Source organism: Xiphophorus hellerii, chromosome 12 (genome assembly GCF_003331165.1).
Source record: "Xiphophorus hellerii strain 12219 chromosome 12, Xiphophorus_hellerii-4.1, whole genome shotgun sequence".
Taxonomy (NCBI): Eukaryota; Metazoa; Chordata; class Actinopteri; order Cyprinodontiformes; family Poeciliidae; genus Xiphophorus; species Xiphophorus hellerii.
Window position 1 is genome coordinate 598,729 of NC_045683.1, and position 15,739 is coordinate 614,467.

Sequence of the window (15,739 nt, forward strand, 5' to 3'; positions counted from 1 at the left end):
TACCTCCAACATATCAGTGATGTTTAATTGCAGTTACACCTTTTACACCATTTCAAGTTCAATGTCAAAATCACATTTATCACATTTATTTTCTTTAGCTTCTTTGATTTATCATTCATTTATGATTTTATAACCATAACTTATTAATCATACTTATTATAATCCTAATGTGAGTTATTACAGATGTTTTTCTGAAAAGAAACCAAGAATAATCCATGATTCTAATTATTTGATGCCAAAGTTACAGTTACTTGTTTTTCTTGTAAGTGTTCCCACAAATGTAAGTGTAAACATTATTACAAGTAAACCAATATTAATATAAGTATTTTACTTTGAATCTTATCCAATTACTCAAAATGTTTTAGATTTCATTCTTTAAAACTTTACCTTTAAAATAAGGAATAGTCTCAGCTATTTTTATAAATCTGCAGGCTGGAAACTTACTTCCTCTTTTTCCAGGAAACCTGCTTTTCCTGTTTAATGACTCTCTCTGTCTGACTATGATTTCTTATGATTAGATAGAAAAAAGTAAAATTAAAGCAAAGTTTGCTTTAGACAAAAACAACACACACAACCAGATTTATTTTATTGACACCTAAGTCTACTGTTGGGCCTAGATGTCACTTGAGTGATTCATTTTAAAGATAACTTTATTTATTATTACTGTTAAACTAAAATCTCCAGCATGGGGAAGTGGGATGAGCTCGGATTTTCTTGACAGTACTGACAGATAATAACCCTCTAACATACGTGTTGACCAGTGCAAAGCTTGATGCCACAAGCCATAGGTGGCTTGCAGCGTTGTCATTGTACAACTTTGACATTCATTACAAGTCCGGTCAGCATAATGTTGATGCTGATGGGCTCTCTAGGAGGCCCCACGAGCCACCTCACGATGATGAGGAGTCTCAAGAAATAGACAGGAGAATAACTACCCTATTGGATCGTGCCAGCCCATCCTCTGATGAGTTTAAGGTTTTGGATAGAGAAGTGGTGAACAGTTTGTACATGTGCCTTGGGGTGACCAATGTTGCAGATGCAGAGGACAGGCAGGGAATGGACAGGGAGATACCTGCAGTTGAGACACTTTTGTGTGATGAAGATGCTGTCCCAGAGGACCTGGAAGACCCAGTCTTAGGGCCAGGTCTCTCAGCATTGCCTGAAATGTCTAGAAATGACTGGTATTATTTGCAGAGAAATGATCAATCTTTGGCGAGGGTTATTCATTTTCTAGAAAATGAGCCCGATACTACGACACTAAACATGGTTGAAGAGTCAGAAGTGTCTTTACTTCTGCGGGAGAGGTCAAAACTAGTTTTGATAGAAGGAGTACTGTACCGTAAAGTTTGCAACCAAAGAGGTGAAACTTTTAATCAGCTTGTACTGCCTAGCAGCCACAGAGAAAGAGCTTTCGAAGGTGTCCATAAAGAGACAGGGCATATGGGCATAGAAAGAACTCTTGAGCTTGCTAGAGCAAGATTTTTTTGGCCAAAAATGGCTAAGTACATTGAGGCAAAGTGTAAAATCTGTGAAAGGTGTGTGAGAAGAAAGGCAAGGGTACAGAGAGCATCTAAGTTAGTAAACATCAAAGTCAGTGGTCCTCTTGAACTGGTTTGCATGGATTTTTTATCTTTAGAACCTGACTCCAAAGACACTCGAAATATTTTGGTGATAACAGATCACTACACCAAATATGCTCAGGCATATCCAACTAGAGATCAGACTGCCAAAACTGTTGCTGCAGTGTTGTGGGAGAATTTCATCAGTCACTATGGTTTTCCCCGCCGGCTGCATAGTGATCAGGGAGCTTGTTTTGAGTCTGAAGTCGTGGCGGAACTCTGCAAACTTGCTGGAATTTCCAAATCTCGAACTACGCCCTACCATCCGAGGGGCAATCCAGTAGAAAGATTTAACAGAACTTTGCTCGATCTCCTGGGGACACTGGAGGACAAGAAGAAAGAAGAATGGAGGAAATATGTTAGGCCTCTGGTGCATGCCTACAATTGTACCAGGAATGATGTGACTGGGGAAGCTCCTTTTCTTTTAATGTTTGGTAGAGAGCCACGTCTCCCCATCGACATTTGCTTTGGCATCAGCCCTCAAGGTTACAACCACAAAACACATTCACAGTATGTGAGAGACCTAAAGAAAAGGCTTAAACATGCATATGAGTTGGCCTCCAAAAATGCAGAGAAGAGAATGTTGCTGAACAAAAGGCGTTGGGATGCCAAAGTGACTGCCATGCCTTTGGAAGTAGGTGACAGAGTTCTTATAAGAAATCTGAGTCTAAGAAAGAAACACAAGATTTCTGACAAGTGGGAACCCATTGTTCATATTGTTGTTAAACAGCCTGATGAAAGTATCCCAGTTTATGTCGTGACACCAGAGGATGGAGAGGGCAGAGACAGGGTTCTGCATCGAGACATGCTTCTCCCTTGCGGATTCCTACCAGCAACAGGAAGACCAGATGGAGACGGGGTGGCCCCGATACCCCTGGTGCAGTCTTCAGTGACAAATGATGAAGAGAATACAGATCAGGAACCACAGTGGGAGGACTCAGGAACTTCTTTGCAGAGTGTGCCACCGTCACAAAATGCCCTGAATCCCAATGCTTCTGAGTTCATTTCGGAACAAAGAGATTTGGCAGGGTCAGTGGCTGAAGTTAGTCCAGTTTTACCACGTTCAAGACCCCAAAGAAGGCGAGTTCAACCAGCCTACCTCAGTGACTACCAGGTTGGCTCTAAAGTTCATTTTCAACAACACAACTTATGTTCCCCGACACAGCAGACACTGGTTTGTAGTTTTTTGGTGTCCTTGCAACAACAACTTGCAGGGTTAGTTCAGTCCCTGACTACTGGTAGTGACGTGGACGTCACATTTTAAGTGGGGGAGGATGTAACCCTGCTGTATTTGTACTGTGTTATTTTGTATTTGTACTGTGCTATTTTGCTTTTCTGTATTCTTTTACTTTATGGGTAGTGTCCCTTTAAGAGAACGGAACGACATTACTTTACGGCAGCATTCCGACTGCAGTTGCTAAGGGAATTCCCGGGCTTTAGAGTTCAGAGCTGCTGCAGAGCAGAGACATGCTAGTCTCAGCCTGGCTGCATATTGCCTAACTTTGATGCTCATATGATGTTTCCCTGCTAGGTGAGCATTACTGGAGATTTGTAATGTCGTATGTGTTCTAACTTTATTTACTAAGTTGTCGCTAATGCGGTAATGCTCTAGAAACCAAACTCCTGTTTTACCATGGGTAATGTGAGTTAAAATGACTGTCAAGTTTGTTATGTTAAGTGAAATATTTAATTTTCATTGATGTTCATAAGGTGCATATTTTATTATTTCATTTTATTATTTTAAATGCTGTTTTAAATTGAAGCCCACTGCAGTTGCTAAGGGAATTCCCGGGCTTTAGAGTTCAGAGCTGCTGCAGAGTAGAGACATGCTAGTCTCAGCCTGGCTGCATATTGCCTAACTTTGATGCTCATATGATGTTTCCCTGCTAGGTGAGCATTACTGGAGATTGGTAATGTCTGCATTGTTGTGAGAGGAACGTTGGGTCTTCGTGTGCCTGCAGAGGAGGAAGGAGAGGCTGCTGAATTTTTCGTGTTTGTGGACACCGGCTGCCATCATCATTTTGGGTCCCTATCCCAGTCAAGACAACCTTTTTCATTTGTATGCACCAGACACACACATACAAATATAGAGCTCTATACGAACTTATTTTTTTGCTGGCCAGCTTCTTTTGTTTTTTTCCTTTACCAAGGACTCTGTTATAGTGAATGTTGTTCACTCTAAGATTTGAGTTGAGATGAAGTTGGATGTATTTCAGTCCAGAAATTTGTAATAAACAAAACTGGTTGATAGTAAACTGCTATCTGAACCCGACTAAGTTCTATTCTTTGGTTACACATACACATTTAAACCCCCTAGCATCATAGCTCGCATTGTGTACCGTCTTTTTTTTTTCCCAAGATGGCGGCGCACGCAGTTGCAGCGGCCCGTTGCTCTCTCGGTCGGTGCTATGTTATGTTTGGCTGCTTGTGTACGTGTTGATTTGTGTTCCGTCATGTCGGACAAACAAAATATACAGTCGGGACGATCTCCTGACGATCGGTGCCCGCTACGAACGAGATGTTACAGCTGATTTTCAACGCTTGTTCAATATTCCGGGGGACATGGCGAGGAGCCCCGGCGCGCCGTGGATTACCATCGCAGCAGGGAGGAAGCGACGGCGGCGTAGAGAGAGAAGGCAGAAGCGGGGCTGCAGGGCCGGCCTGCTAGCTAGGCTACGGAGGCAACCACACAAACCACCGCTCCCCAGCCTGTTTCTCTCCAACGCCAGATCCCTTGCAAACAAGATGGATGAACTGAGACTACAGGCTGCATCTCACAGCGCAGTGAAGGACAGCTGTATTCTTCTGATCACGGAGACCTGGCTGCATCCAGACGTAGCGGACTCTGCCATCGAGCTAGCAGGCTACACAGTACAGCGCCGCGACAGGACGAAGGACTCCGGTAAGAGCAGAGGAGGAGGCTCTGTGTTTACCTGAACAACACCTGGTTACTAACACAGCGACTGTCATCAGCCATTGCTGCCCAGACCTGGAGTATGTGACTGTTAGATGCAGACCAATATACCTCCCCAGAGAGTTCACCGTAGTCATGGTAACCGCTGTTTACATCCCACCAGATGCTAATGCTAAAACAGCTATTGGACTTTTGCATGGCAGCATTAGCCATCTGCAGAGCATCTATCCAGATGCTGTGCACATCATAGCGGGGGACTTCAGCCATGCAGACCTGAAGACGGCGCTCCCCAAGTTCCACCAGCATGTAAAGTGTGCTACAAGAGAGGCTAACACTCTGGACAAAGTCTACTCCAACATCAAGCTAGGCTACAGGGCTAGACCACTTCCTCACCTGGGTCAGTCCGATCACCTGTCCCTGCATTTAATTCCTGCTTATGCCCCCCTCAGGAAAACTGCTCCAACCATCACCAAAACCATCAAATCCTGGCCCCAGGATGCGACACAGCAGCTGCAGGACTGTTTCGACAGGACAAACTGGGATGTTTTTGAACATCAGGACCTGGAGGTTTTTACAGACAGTGTACTGTGCTATATCAAGAACTGTATTGACACTGTAGCTGTGGATAAACGCATCCGGGTCTTCCCAAACCAGAAGCCCTGGATGACTCAGGAGGTCCAGCGACTGCTAAAGACCAGGAATACCGCCTTCAGGTCTGGGGACAGGACCGTCTACAGTACAGCCCGAGCTAACTTGAAGAGCGGCATCAGAATGGCTAAGTCTGACTACAGGAGGAGGATAGAGGGCTACCTTGACAGCAACAACAGCAGGCAGGTGTGGCAGGGAATCCAGCATCTCACCAACTACAGGACCAACCTCGCAGCTGCGGAAGGCGACGCCACGCTGGCAGAGGAGCTGAACCTCTTCTTTGCCCGCTTTGAGGTGAAGCCAACAGAGGCAGCCACACTACACCAAGCGACCCACAACACCACACCCCTCGTTGTAGAGGAGCACAAGGTGAGGCGCACACTGCGGGCTGTCAACCCAAGGAAGGCTGCTGGACCTGATGGCGTCCCTGGACGTGTCCTGAAAGACTGCGCCGATCAGCTGGCTGGAGTCTTCACCAGGATCTTCAACCAGTCCCTAGCCCTGTCTACAGTCCCATCCTGCCTGAAATCAGAGAGTTAGGGTGGGAAAACATACATCCACTGCCCTCAGGCTTAGTACTGGCTCTCCACAGGGCTGTGTGCTGAGCCCCCTGCTCTATTGTCTGTACACATACGACTGCACCTCTGCCCACCACAGCAACACCATCATCAAGTTTGCTGATGACACCACAGTGGTGGGGCTCATCTCAGGAGGCGACGAGTCCGCCTACAGGGGGGAGGTGGAGCGGCTGGTGCAGTGGTGCAGGGAGAACAATCTGCTCCTCAACAACTCAAAGACAAAAGAACTCATAATAGATTACAGGAGGAATAAAACGGACATTACACCACTAACCATTGGGGGAAAATGTGTGGAGAGGGTAGCTGATTTCCGTTTCCTGGGGGTCCACATTGAGCAGGGCCTCACATGGAACATGAACACCTTCGAGCTGATAAAAAAGGCCCAGCAAAGACTGAACTTCCTGAGGGTTCTCAGGAGGAACAACATCAAGGAGAAGCTGCTGGTGTCCTTCTACAAGTGCTCCATAGAGAGCATACTGACCTACTGTATCTGCGTCTGGTATAACAGCAGCACTGCGGCTCAAAGGAAAGCTCTCCAAAGGGTTGTGAATACAGCCCAAAAAATCATTGGCTGCCCTCTCCCCTCACTGGAGGACCTGCACAGCGACCGCTGTCTAAGAAAAGCACAACACATCACAAAGGACACTTCTCACCCCGGACCTTCTCTGTTCACACCGCTGCCTTCAGGCAGAAGATACAGAGCAACCAGAACCAGAACCAACCGTCTCAGAGACAGTTTCTACCCGACAGCAATAACAAAACTAAATGCAATCAAAAACAACCATTAATCATCATAAATGATGTATGTGAGAATGTGGCTGTTCTTATTTATTAGTTGTTTTGTTTGTTTGTTTTTTTTCAGTTATTTGTTAATTCTTACATTGTGTGTGAATTGTGAGACAGTTATTTTTTGTTTTTAAGCATATGTCATCAAGATGGCGCCGGAGCAGCTGGCTGCCTGCAGACGCAGCTCCCGTCGTGTGTTTGTCTGTGTATATTTGCTGTAACCGATTAATGATCTGTGCTTGAAGAACCCATAGATCATCAGTTGGGCTTTCCACAATGGCCGGATGAGGTTCTGTTGCTGTTCTCCGCGTTCTTCTGCTACTTTTTATACTCTTGGTTGCGGAGAACCTCGCCGAGCGGAGTAGCGGCATTGTTTGCTCGCGTGAATGGCTGATTGCGCTGTGTGGGCCTCTGCTGCTGCCCGGAGACGGGCCTGTGGTCCCAGAGGAGTTACGGAGGAGACGACGGGGCTGCAGGTCTGGAGTTAAACGGAGGGAGAAGAGGAGACGGCGCAGGCCAGCGGTACCGGCGATTATTGTGGGGAACGTGAGGTCTTAGGGGAATAAGACGGATGAACTCACGGCGCTGGTTAGGACCCAGAAGGAGTACAGGGAGTGCAGTATCTTCTGCTTCACGGAAACCTGGCTGCACTCGCTTATTCCGGACTACAGCGTGGAGGTCCCTGGATTTTCCTTGGTGCGGGGGGACAGGGACTTTTCCAAGAGTCGGAAGAAGAGGAGCGGCAGGATTGCACTTTATGTGAGTGAGAGGTGGTGTAATCCTGGTCATGTTAACGTGAAGGAACAGATTTGTAGCCCGGACATTGAACTTCTGGCTGTGGGAATGCGGCCGTGTTATTTACCGAGGGAGTTTACGTCCGCCATTTTGATCGCTGTTTACATTCCCCCATCAGCTGATGCAGCGGTGGCCTGTGACGTCATCAGCTCTACCGCAGCCAAACTCCAGACTCAACACCCGGACGTTGTTATTGTGTCTTGTCTCTATGCTGTAACTGCGAAGTAATTTCCCTGCTGGGATGAATAAAGTACTTCCATTCTATTCTATTCTATTCTATTCTATATGCACTGACTGATGGCACCTTTTAAATTTTGTTGTTCTTGTGACAATGACAATAAAAATGTATCTATCTATCTATTTTAAGGTTTACCTTAAATCTCATTCTGTGGTTTTTTTTATCTAATCTTTTGGTTTTATGAATTTCTGAGGAGATTCTGAACTTTTCTTCCTGCTGGTCTTCAGTTCACAGACGGAGAGTACCCGTCTATCTCCCACTATCAGCTCCAGGGAGACACCGTCATCATCCAGATGGACTCTGTGAGTACCTAACCCTCAGCTCTGGACTTTGACTAGGCCATTGCAGCACCTCGCTTCTACTTGTTCAAGGTTGTGACCTTTAATCTTCTAACTGAGGCCTTTAGAGTCAGAGATGGAGCTCCTCGTCTCTCTGAGCTTCATGCTCTGACCTCTGACCCTGAGCTGAATCTTCCGGAACATTGAAACAGTTTCCTCTCTGGAATAATCCAATTTTACCTTTTCCTGTTATCTTAATTTTGTTATTTTATTTTAATTTTCTTCTATTTGCTTTTTAGTATTTAATATTTTTAACTTATTAATTTTAATTTTTAATTATTTTAAGTTCTTGTTATTAGTTTTTATCGTCTTGGGAATAACCTTATTCTCTCTAGAATGACAGACTTCAGGTAGATGACCGTTGACCTTTCCCAGGAGCAGTTGCTTCTTTCAGGTCATCACTGATGTTTTTCCATCTTGGCATTGTGCTAACCTACACCTGATGATGATGATGATGATAAGAAGTCTTCGACAGTATTTGTGTTATTTCCCGTCTTTTGGCCCTCAGGTTCCCTCTGAGGGCTTCCTGTGTGTGGGGTTTCGGGTCAGAACCAGGTTTATGGTGATTGGTGCTGCTGAGTCCCTGATGACTGTCACAGAACCTCAGGACAAAGGTGAGCCTGCAGTGATTGCTTCTTGATGTGAAGGAGCAGTGGCTCTACTCTGAGTCCCTCCCGGATGACTGAGCTTCTCACCCTATCTCTAAGGGAGAGCCCAGCCACCCTACGGAGAAAACCCATTTCGGCCTCTTGTATCCGCGATCTCGTTCTTTCGGTCATGACTCAAAGCTTATGACCATAGATGAGGGTGGGAACGTAGACCGACCGGTAAATCGAGAGCTTCGCTTTTTGGCTCAGCTCTCTCTTCACCACGACGGACCGGTACAACGCCGCTTGACGGCAGACGCTGCGCCAATCCGCCTGTCGATCTCCCGCTCCCTTCTTCCCCCATTCGTGAACAAGATCCCAAGATACTTGAACTCCGCAGAAAGCAGAGATGAGATCCTAAGGCCAATAAATCGGATCCCCTCAACACTTCGGCTGCGTCTAGAAATTCTGTCCATAAAAGTAATGACCAGAATTGGTGACAAAGGGCAGCCCTGACGGAGTCCAACTCTCACCGGGAAACGAGCCCGACTTACTGCCGGCAATGCAGACCAGACTCTGACACCCCCCATAGGGCTCCCCGAGGGACACGGTCGAACGCCTTCTCCAAGTCCACATTACACATGTAGACCGATTGGGCGAACTCCCAGAATCCTCCAGGACCCTGCTGAGGGTGTAGAGCTGGTCCAGTGTTCCACAACCAGAACCAGAACCACCCTGCTCTTCCTGAATCCGAGGTTCGACTATCCGACGGACCCTCCTCTCCAGGACCCCTGAATAGACCTTGCCAGGGAGGCTTAAGAGTGTGACCCCTCTATAATTAGAGGGGTCACACTCTAATTGTGTGTGACCCCTCACAATTAGAGGGGTCACCGGTCACCGGAGTGCTCCGGTGACCGGTGTGCTCCGGTCCCCCTTTTTGAACAGGGGGACCACCACCGCAGTCTGCCAATCCAGGGGAACTGCCCCCGATGTCCATGCGATATTGCAGAGTCTAGTCAGCCAACACAATCCTACAACATCCAGAGCCTTAAGGAACTCCGGGCGGATCTCATCCACCCCCGGGGCCTTGCCACCGAGGAGCTTTTTAACCACCTCAGCGACCTCGTCCCCAGAGATTGGAGAGCCCAACCCAGAGTCCCCAGGCTCAGCTTCCTCAATGGAAGGCATGTTGGTGGGATTGAGGAGGTCTTCGAAGTATTCTGCCCACCGGCCCACAACGTCCCGAGTAGAGGTCAGCAGGACACCATCCCCACTATAAACAGTGTTGGTGCCGTACTACTTCCCCCCCCTGAGACGCTGGATGGTGGACCAGAATCACCTCGAAGCCGTACGGAGGTCTTTCTCCGTGGCCTCTCCAAACTCCTCCCATGCCCGAGTTTTTACCTCAGCAACCACCCGAGCCGCATGCCGCTTCGCCCGCCGGTACCCATCAGCTGCTTCTGGAGTCCCACAGGACAAAAAGGCCCGATAGGACTCCTTCTTCAGCCTGGCAGCATCCCTCACCAAAGGTGTCCACCAACGGGTACGAGGGTTGCCGCCGCGACAGGCACCGACAACCTTGCGGCCACAGCTCCGATCGGCCGCCTCGACAATGGAGGCACGGAACACGGTCCACTCAGACTCCATGTCCCCCACCTCCCCCGGGACGTGTTCGAAGTTTTGCCGGAGATGGGAGTTAAAGCTCCGTCTCACAGGGGATTCCGCCAGACGTTCCCAGCAGACCCTCACAACACATTTGGGCCGCCAGGTCTGACCGGCTTCCTCCCCCACCACCAGAGCCAACTCACCACCAGGTAGTGGTCAGTGGACAGCTCCGCACCTCTCTTCACCCGAGTGTCCAAGACATACGGCCGCAGATCCGATGAAACAATGACAAAGTCGATCATCGAACTGCGGCCAAGTGCACATATGGACACCCTTATGTCTGAACATGGTGTTCGTTATGGACAATCCATGACGAACACAGAAGTCCAACAACAGAACACCGCTCGAGTTCAGATCGGGGGGGCCGTTCCTCCCAACCACGCCCCTCCAGGTCTCACTGTCGCTGCCCACGTGAGCGTTGAAGTCCCCCAGCAGAACAAGGGAGTCCCCAGGAGGAGCACTCTCCAGTACCCCCTCTAAGGACTCCAAAAAGTGTGGGTAATCTGAACTGCCGTTCGGCCCGTAAGCACAAACGACAGTCAGGACCCGTCCCTCCACCCGTAGGCGGAGGGAGGCTACCCTCTCATTCACTGGGGTAAACCTCAACGTACAGGCGCCGAGATGGGGAGCAACAAGTATGCCCACTCCTGCCCGACGCCTCTCACCTTGGGCAACTCCAGAGTGGAATTATGTCCAGCCCCCCTCAAGGAGACTGGTTCCAGAACCAGAGCCATGCGTCGAGGTGAGACCGACTATTTCTAGCCAGAACTTCTCGACCTCACACACTAGCTCCGGCTCCTTCCCCACCAGAGAGGTGACATTCCACTTCCCAAGAGCTTCTGCAACCGAGGATCGGACCGGTAGGGCCCCCTCCCTGGGCCACCACCCATCACACAATGCACCCGACCCCTTTGGCCCCTCTCACAGGTGGTGGGCCCATGGGAGGGGGAACCCATGTCTCCGGCCGGGCTCCATGGGTAAAAGCCCGGCCACCAGGCGCTCGCCATCGTGCCCCCCCTCCAGGCCTGGCTCCAGAGTGGGGCCCCGGTGACTCGTGTCCGGGCGAGGTCCAGTGTTGTTTCTCATCATTGGGGTCTTCAGGCTGCACTTTGTCTGGTCCCTCACCTAGGACCTGTCTGCCTTGGGGGACCCTACCAGGCGCAGAAAGCCCCAGACAGCATAGCTCCTGGGATCATTGGGGCCCTCAAACCCCCCCACCACGATAAGGTGACAACTGTCAGATCTATAACCTCACATTCTCGCTGGACAAAAATAAAAACACAAGGAGACGGTTAAATTTCTTACAATTGAACGGAGAACTCTGCCCAGGGACATCACCTTATCTCTGTCTCCGGACCAGTTCTAACGTGCTCCTTTGCAATTGCATATTTATTGAGTCGTGGTTTAAGTTACAAATCTTTTGCATAGAAGGTGCGGAAAACAGAAAACACAGCTGACAACACAGTCAGTCACAAGTCACTACTTAAACAATGGTGCCATTCTGCACCAGTTCCCGAGATTCTCTGGGTCATAAAACTTTGACCCTTAGTCTTTGATGTTCTCTCCTGCTAGGTGTCTGCTCTTATCTCCATCTGTCGGCTTGCTTCCTGCTGCTCCAAACATCTTACACATAACACACACGTTCCGAGAGCAGACCTAGATTCTCACAGTCCTTAAAGTCTCCTAATCTTTAATATTTATATTTGTATTTATCTAAAAACCTAACAGCCCAAGGAGATGCTGGGACATGTAGCGTTATATTTGGACCTGAACCGTCTTCTTGTCAGTCAGTAACTGAATGTTAAAGTTTTGCTCAAATTTTTCAGATTAAACTGGATTATTCTGATCTGAGCACCGCTAACTAAAAAGCTGGCTGCGCTAATGCTAAAGCTCTAACTGTTAACAATACATGGGATTTATTTGTGGCTAATGCCAAAATGCTAAATTCACCCATGTTGCCGTCTATGTGTTGATGACGAGCTTCAGGAAGTGATCCTTCGGATCACATCTTTAACTCCCGCTCTCAGTTTTATAGTTGTTTAGTTTTGCTAACTCTGTTGCTGATTTAGCCTGATTAGCTTCTTAACAGTAAGTATCTAAATCTTCAATAAAAATGTAAAACTTTATTCAATGGAAAGTTTACAAAGTAGCCAAGTAAATTAACGCTTCATAATTTATACAGAAAATTAATTTAGGAGAATCTAAGTGCTCTGAAGGTTACCTGTTAGCAAAGCGCTAAACAGTAGATTGGCTCCGCTGTTAGCGCATTAGCTCAACACTAGTTGAATAACAGCAACCAGAAATAGCCAGCATGTGCTAGTAGGTGTTAGCTGGAAAATTGACAGATATGTTAGATTTTATTCTGTTTTCAGGTTTTTTAAAATTATTCAGTGTGTATTATTTTAATACCGGAGGTTCTATTATGAGATCCATTTGATTTAATAATTCAACCCACCATAAATCTCCATACGTCGGCTGTATCCGGGTAGTAGCTAGCAGTTAGCAATGTTAGCTTAAGGTCTGCTACATCTTTGGGTCCTACTGTTCTCCCAGAGCGAACCTGCTTCAAACCCACTCAGGCCGTTAATATTTGGCCCTACCTGAGAACTGTCCCGGTTCCCAGGTTTCCAACCCATTTTAATATTTTCATTGAGCAAATCTCATAAAATCTTTTTTCTCTGTTTCCATGTTGAAGAGAATCTGCTGCTAACCTGCAACGTTTCTGTTTTCAGGCAGCCTGTGCACCAAGCAGTTCTCCAGCCAGCAGCAGAAGCTGCAGCGCCTCTGTGTGGGCGAACAGTGCCAGTGCATGGCAGGTGAGGCGGGTTTCTGCTCTGATTGGCTGGCTCCAGCTGCAGCTGACCTTATTAAGCTGAGTGCTGTGTGACCTTGTAGCTGCGTGTGCGACCTATAAAGGGAGCGTGGACTTCAGCCTGACTGCAGCCAAACGCATCGAGGAGATCTGCCAGCCGCACATCAAATACGGTGAGAGGCTGGAAGCTGATTGGCTGCTTTTAGCTGCAGCGTTGTTAAAAACAGATGGAGGTTCTCGGATTGGATTGTTATCGGAGGTTAAAGATGACATGATCTGGTCACACCAGCAGCTCTAAACTCACCTGGATGGTTTATAAAGTTAATGGAATTGTGAGACAATAATAATCTAATATGATTTAATTATTATGTTGGAAAAATCCCAACATGCCCCCTAGAGGCTCCTAGAGGAGCTGCATCTGGTCCTCAGCTCTCTCTCTCAGTGGCCCCGCCCTCCTCACAGCAGAACTTTGGTCTGATTGGCCACAAAGCTGCCATGCAGCCAATCACATGTGAGGATTTGGGACCATACCATAATGTGAAAACAAATGGGGGGCTGACCAACAGCCAGGTGAGGAGACCCAGAAATATAACTGATGATTAGTTTAAAGAAGTTATTTATAATAATAATAAATTATTATGGGTGTGTTTGGTAGATTTGAGGTGTTTCAATTTGTTTTTGTTTTAAAATTAAAAGTTTGCTTGAAATATTACAGAAAAGTAATAATATCTGGATTAATGAAAGAACAAATACATTAAATTAGGGAAATATGAGGCTTCTCATAAAAACACTGAATGCAAAAGGATTTATTAATGTTCAAACGTTCATATTTACCAAGTTAAGCTAAAGTTTGAGGCTGCAGATAATAAAGTAATATCCATTTTGGAGCTGAACGAACCGGACTTCCCGTCTCCACTGGATCAGATCTTTCACTGATTATTGATCTGGTGATTCTAACAGCTAACTGCTAGCAGGTATGCTGCTGGCGCTAGCTACATAAATCACTTTATTACACCTAACTACACTTCCTCTTCCTCCACTGATTCCACTGACTGTCATTTTATAAACTTTGACTTTTACCTCAGTGTGTGAAAAATAAATGTATATTTCATGAAAACATGTTTCTCTCTGTGTTTCTGTAAGAACCAGCTGTTGGTTGTTGTTGTGAGGAATACCAGCTCCAGATCAGACCATTGTTCCCAGTTTGTGTTAAATGGTTGGAACCTGATTGGTCTGTCTGCTTCCTCTGCAGCCTTCAATGTGACGGTGAAATCCTCGGCAGCAGAGGGAGACTTTATGACCTACACAGCCACCGTAGTTCAGGTCCTCAAGAAGTCTGAAGGTGAGACTCTGCTTGTTACCATGGAAACGCGGTAGCAACCATGGATGCCGCTGCATGGTCTTTCACCCAGTCACTAACATCAATATGGAGGAAGAATGACTGAAGTTTAGTTTTTTTATTCACTTTTTTCTCTTGTAACGCTTCATGAGGAGCTAAGTGGAGCTAGCATGGAACGTAGCGCAGAGTCAGAGAGGAAATGACCCAGCAGACGGTGTTCTGGTTCTGTGACTGAGATGATCTGGTCTGGCTATGTTGGTCCAGTAGAACCGGGTCCTTCCTGACTTTACTCTGACTCTGGTTCTGGTTCTGGTCCCAGCGCTGGAAGCGGCCGGTCCGGGCAGCGACCTGGACCTGGTGAAGAAGGTGACCTGCAGCAGCGTGGATCTGCAGAACAACCAGCAGTACCTGGTGCTGGGCTCGAGGGGGTCAGAGGTCACGCAGGGTGGCGGCTCCAGGTGGGTGGTTCTGCCCAGGTTCTGCTCAGCTTGGTTAGGGTCTCACCTGTGATGTTTCTGGACCTGCAGGTACCGGCTGCCTCTGGACTCGGAGGCTCTGGTGGAGCTGTGGCCCGCAGCTTGTAGTTCTCCAGAGTGTCAGGACTACAACTCCCAGCTGGGGAGCTACGCTTTGGGCCTGCAGCTGTTAGGCTGCCCCTGACCTGTGGACCGGGTCACTTCTGGACCCGGTTTAAACGTGAATGGGTCCAAGGCAGAACTCTGCATTTATTAAACATTCATTATTAATACAGATGTATTTTTTCTAGTGTTGGAAAATTAATAAATTTATTAAACAAAAAAGTGTTTTTATTCTGCTGTCATTGCTGCTAAAAGATGGCGGAGAATGAAATTAATCTGGATTATCATCAGAAGTTTTGAAGGGGTCAAAGGTCACCTGGAGGCTCAGGTTCTGCAGCAGCTCTGAGTTTATTCTGAGATTCATCCGGTTCCTGACTGAAAACATAGAACAGCAGCAACATGTGGGGGAGGGGAGGGTAGCAGATCAAGAGGTCTCTGGTTCAACTCCAGATGCTTCCTGATTTCTGGTTAGGAAAAGAAAACAGAAGAGAGGAAACCTACATGGTTGTAAATGAGTTAAATCTGGAGTAAAAATCTATGGAAACCTGTTCATATTCATATTCCTTTATTTAATCAGGTAAACCCCGTTGGGATCTAGATCTCATTTTCAAGAGGGACCTGAGCAAAAAATTTGCAATACATAGCAACCTGGTTACAAGATAGAAACAATTAATACATATGCACAAGTATAAAACAATAAAAACAATTTAAAAACAATGACACTGTTTCATAGAATCTTGTTGCCTATCTTTAAGAACGGCTCAAAATAAGTCCAGTGAAATCATTTCCGACATCTTAAGTTCAGACTGCAGCTGATTCCAGGCTGTGGGGCAAAACACTGA

General features: G+C 47.1%; 1 protein-coding gene and 1 long non-coding RNA gene across 2 annotated transcripts in view; one reads left to right on the plus strand and one right to left on the minus strand.

The window, feature by feature from the left end:
- c5 (complement component 5) overlaps positions 1–15,107 on the plus strand; it is a 50,673-nt gene extending 35,566 nt beyond the window's left edge. The window contains exons 36-42 of the mRNA XM_032579518.1: positions 7,806–7,880; positions 8,425–8,530; positions 12,901–12,984; positions 13,064–13,153; positions 14,233–14,322; positions 14,639–14,777; positions 14,847–15,107. Coding sequence (XP_032435409.1) covers positions 7,806–7,880; positions 8,425–8,530; positions 12,901–12,984; positions 13,064–13,153; positions 14,233–14,322; positions 14,639–14,777; positions 14,847–14,979 — 717 coding nt within the window. The 3' untranslated portion in view covers positions 14,980–15,107. The remainder of the gene's footprint in view (positions 1–7,805; positions 7,881–8,424; positions 8,531–12,900; positions 12,985–13,063; positions 13,154–14,232; positions 14,323–14,638; positions 14,778–14,846) is intronic.
- LOC116730368 (uncharacterized) lies at positions 6,876–7,270 on the minus strand. The gene is made up of 2 exons (XR_004341307.1): positions 7,127–7,270; positions 6,876–7,023 (listed from the first exon to the last, which is right to left on the minus strand). It is a non-coding gene; the product is annotated as an uncharacterized LOC116730368 (long non-coding RNA).
- Positions 15,108–15,739: the final 632 nt, after the last annotated feature.